Source organism: Nicotiana tomentosiformis, chromosome 4, assembly GCF_000390325.3.
Source record: "Nicotiana tomentosiformis chromosome 4, ASM39032v3, whole genome shotgun sequence".
NCBI lineage: Eukaryota > Viridiplantae > Streptophyta > Magnoliopsida > Solanales > Solanaceae > Nicotiana > Nicotiana tomentosiformis.
In genome coordinates, this window is record NC_090815.1 from 90823704 (window position 1) to 90828575 (window position 4872).

General features: G+C 46.1%; 1 protein-coding gene across 1 annotated transcript; it reads right to left on the reverse strand.

The window, feature by feature from the left end:
* Positions 1-313: 313 nt before the first annotated feature.
* On the reverse strand, positions 314-2898 carry LOC138910127 (uncharacterized). The gene is made up of 3 exons (XM_070201350.1): positions 2776-2898; positions 882-1073; positions 314-523 (listed from the first exon to the last, which is right to left on the reverse strand). The coding sequence occupies exons 1-3, from the start codon at positions 2896-2898 to the stop codon at positions 314-316; spliced, it is 525 nt and encodes a 174-aa protein (XP_070057451.1).
* Between the last annotated feature and the right edge of the window lie 1974 nt (positions 2899-4872).

Below are 4872 nucleotides of genomic sequence, written 5' to 3' on the forward strand. Positions count from 1 at the left end.
CATATAAGGCCTCATAGGGCGCCATCTGAATGCTTAACTGATAACTGTTGTTGTAAGCAAACTCCGCAAGTGGAAAAAACTGATCACAAGCACCCCTAAAATCTATCACACAAGCACGAAGCATATCCTCCAGTATCTGAATAGTGCGCTCGGACTGCTCGTCCGTCTGAGGGTGAAATGTTATACTCAACTCTACCCGAGTACCCAACTCTCGTTGTACGGCTCTCCATAACCATGATGTAAACTGCGTACCCCGGTCAGAGATGATAGATACCAGTACGCCATGAAGCCTAACAATCTCGCTAATGTAAACCTAAGCCAGCTGATCTGAAGAGTAAGTAGTAACCATAGGAATGAAATGAGTTGACTTGGTCAATCTATCCATAATCACCCAAACTGCATTGAATTTTCTCCGAGTCCATGGGAGCCCAACAACGAAATCCATAGTGATCTGCTCCCCTTTCCATCCTGGAATCTCTAACCTCTGAAGCAATCCACCTGGTCGTTGATGCTCATATTTCACCTATTGACAATTTAGGCAGTGAGAGACATACTCCAATATGTCTTTCTTCATCCGCCTCCACCAATAGTGCTGCCTCAAATCCTGATACATCTTCGCATCACCTGGATGAATGGAGTACCGCAAACTGTGAGCCTCATAGAGAATAAACTCACGCAAACCATCTGCATTAGGCACACATAGCCTGCCCTGCATCCGTAATACACCGTCATCTCCAATAGTGACTTCTTTAGCATCGCCGTGCTGAACTGTGTCCTTAAGGACAAGAAGATGGGGGGTCATCATATTGACGCTCCCTGATACGATCATACAGAGAAGACTGAGAAACCACATAAGCCAAAACTCGGCTCGAGTCGGAAACATCCAATCTAACAAACTGGTTAGCCAAGGCTTGGGCATCCAAGGCTAAAGGCCTCTCTGCTACTGATAAGTATGCTATGTTGCCCAAGCTCTCTGCCTTACGACTCAAGGCATCGGCTACCATATTGGCCTTTCCAGGATGATATAGAACGGCGATATCATAATCCTTAAGCAACCCCAACCACCTTCGTTGCTGCAAATTAAGATCCTTCTGTTTAAACAGATGATGTAGACTCCGGTGATCAGTATAAACCTCACAATGGACACCGTACAAATAATGCCGGCAAATCTTCAAGGCATGAACAATAGCTGCTAACTCAAGGTCGTGGACCGGATAATTCTTCTCATGTACCTTTAACTGTCTGGATGCATAGGCAATCACCCTACCGTCTTGCATCAACACTGCGCCGAGATCAATGCGCGACGCATCACAATACACAGTATAAGACCTTAAACCTGTAGTCAATACCAATACTGGGGCTGTAGTCAAAGCTGTCTTGAGCATTTGAAAGCTCTCCTCACATTCCTCAGTCCACCTGAACGGAGCACCCTTCTGGGTCAATTTGGTCATAGGTGCAGCAATAGAAGTGAAACCCTCTACAAATCGGCGATAATACCCCGCCAAACTAAGAAAACTCAGGATCTCAGTAGCTGATGACGGTCTGGGCTCTGCACTGCATCAATTTTCTTCGGATCTACTTGGATCCCCTTGTTCGTTACCACATGACCCAAAAATCCCACTGAACCATGCCAGAATTCACACTTGAAAATTTTGCATACAATTTATTTTCTCTCAAAGTCTGAAGCACAATCCTCAGGTGTTGTTCATGATCCTCCCGATTCCGAGAATACACAATGATGAAAGAATCAAGATAGGGCTGAAATACACTATTCATTAAGTGCATAAATATTGTTGGGGCATTGGTCAGCCCAAAAGACATCACAAGGAACTCGTAATGACCATACCGAGTCCTGAAAGCAGTCTTCGGGATATCTGGTTCCCGAATCTTCAACTGATGATAGCTTGAACGTAAGTCGATCTTAGAGAACACTCTAACACCCTGAAGCTGATCAAATAGGTCATCAATATATGGCAATGGATACATGTTCTTCACAGTAACCTTGTTCAGCCGGCGATAATCAATACACATCCGCATAGAACCATCCTTCTTCTTCACGAATAAGATAGGAGAACCCTAAGGCGATACACTGGGCCGAACAAAACCCTTATCAAGCAGCTCCTCTAACTACTCCTTTTATTCCTTCAATTCTGCTGGGGCCATACTATATGGTAGAATAGAAATGGGCTGAGTGCCCGGTAATAAATCAATGCCAAAGTCAATATCCCTGTCGGGTGGCATACCCGGAAGATCCGCTGGAAATACATCAAGAAAATCCCTTACTACAGGAACTGACTCCACGGTAGGAGTATCAACACTAACATCTCTCACATAGGCCAGATACGCATCGCACCCCTTCTCAACCATTCGTTGATGCTAGGAACATGATCCAAGGTACCTCTCCACTCTAGCCGAGGTATACCTAGCATAGCCAACGTCACCATCTTGGCGTGACAATCAAGGATAGCGTGATAAAGCGACAACCAATCCATGACCAAAATAATATCAAAATCAACCATACTGAGCAATAATAAATCAGCTCTGGTCTCAAAACCACGGATAACAATCAAACACGACCGATACACGCAGTCAACAATAATAGATTCACCCACGGGTGTAGATACATAAATAGAAAAACTCAAAGAATCATGGGATACGCCCAAATACGGGGCAAAATAAGATGACACATAAGAATAAGTCGAGCCTGGATCGAATAAGACTGATGCATCTTTATGACATAACAATACATATGATAATAGAACTAGATGCAATTGCCTTCATCCTAGCAGGAAGGGCATAATATCTTGCCTGGATTCCTACTCTAGGGCGACCTCTACCTGTCCGAACTCCACATCTAGCTGGCTGTGCAGGTGGAGTAGCAACTGGTGCAGTGATCATGGCCTGAGAAGCATGAGGGCCCTGTGGAATGGGTAGGGCCTGAGAAATCTGTGGAGGTGCACCCCTCCTAAGTCTGGGGTAATCCCTCATTATATGACGTGTGTCACCACACTCAAAACAAGACCTCGGTGGACATGGCTGTTGAGACTGGCTCGGGCCCGGTCAGCATGAGGTACCGTAGACACTGGTAATGCATAATATGGAACCTGGGTTCTGGGAGTAGCCGGAATACCGCTTAAAACTGGAAGTACTGAATGAATAGGACGGCTCATATAGCCTCTACCATGACGGGCTGGAGCTGGGGCACGAGAACTGTTATATGTGCCATAATCTCGGGGGTCCCTCTCTTCTCTCTCTCGAGTCTACATACCCTCCAATATCCTAGCAATTGACACCACCTGTTGGTATGTGATTTCCATCTCGAGTTCTCGGGCCATACTGAATCTGATACTAGGGTGGAGACCCTCAATAAATCGGCAAACCCGCTCTCAAACAGTAGCAACCAAGGTTGGTGCATGCCTAGCCAATCACTGAATCGGACCGCATACTCTGACACGGTCATAAAACCCTAGCGCAGATGCTCAAACTCTGTGTGCCATGCATCTCTAAGACTCTGAGGAACATACTCCCTCAAGAATATAGCTGACAATTAAGTCCAAGTGAGTGAAGCTGCCTCAGCCGGACTATCCAACCCATATGCCCGCCACCACTGGTAGGCTGCCCCTCTAAGCTGGAATGCCGTGAAAGAAACCCTACTGGAATCCACAATACCCATAGTACGAAGGATATGGTGACATTCCTCAAGAAAACCCTGAGCATCCTCTGAAGCTAAACCGCTGAAAGTGGGAGGGTCATACTTCTTGTACCTCTCGAGCCTCAGTTACTCCCCTTCTAAAACTACTGCCCTAGCCTCGGGCCGAACTGGGATAACTGGTTGCACTGGTATAACATCTGGATCATGGTCAACTTGGGCCCGTGGCTCTAGGGTATAGGCGGCGGGAGTCTGTGCTCCTCCCCCGGCCTTAGATGTGGCAGGAGCAAGTGGAATTAACCCTACCTTAGCTAGAGTGCCAAACATGCTCAAACATTGGGCAAGAGTCTCCTGAAGTGCAGGAGTAGTAACAGGCGTCTCAGATTCCTGCTCTCCAATTGGAGCTACTGGTGGTTCCTCTGCAGGAGCTCGTACGGATGCTCTGGCTGCACCACGTGGTCTTCCTTGGCCTCTGGCTCAGCCTCTACCCCGGCACCAGCCTCTTGCGACTCCAACAGGTTATGCGGGTGTCTAATCATTGGATCCAATTGTGCGTGTACTCACCATCTATGAGGGAATAGAAAGACAAGGGTTTAGAATTTTGAAGTCAACAATGCGCACGATAAGGAATCAAAGAAGCGAACATTTCCTAACAGTTCCATAGCCTCCCGAAGATAAGTACAGACGTCTCCGTACCGATACGGGAGACTCTACTAAACCTACCTGTGACTCATACCACCTATGAATCTAGAGCTCTAATACCAACTTGTCACGACCCCAAATTCTCTCCGTAGGATGTCGTGATGGTACCTAGTCTCTAAGACTAGGTAAGCCTATCAATGCGGAATAACTGAATATAAACTGAAATTTAATCCTTAACAATCGAATAAATAAGAAACGCAATTTAACAATTTTAACTCCCAAAACCCGGTAGGAATAAGTCACAAGCTTCTAAGTATCTATCCTCAATGTCTCTATACATCAGAGTCTAAAGAAAATAAGGAAGACAACATAATAAGATAGAAGGGGACTCCGGAGTCTGCGAACGCTGGCAGACATACCTCGAAGTCTCCGCGTACGGCTAATTCACCGATGCCTAGTCTTATAAGAAGTACTTGGATCTACAAAAAATGATGTGCAGAAGCGTAGTATGAGTACACCATAATGGTACCCAGTAAGTGTCAAGCCTAACCTCGGTAGAGTAGTGACGAGGTCAGGTCAGG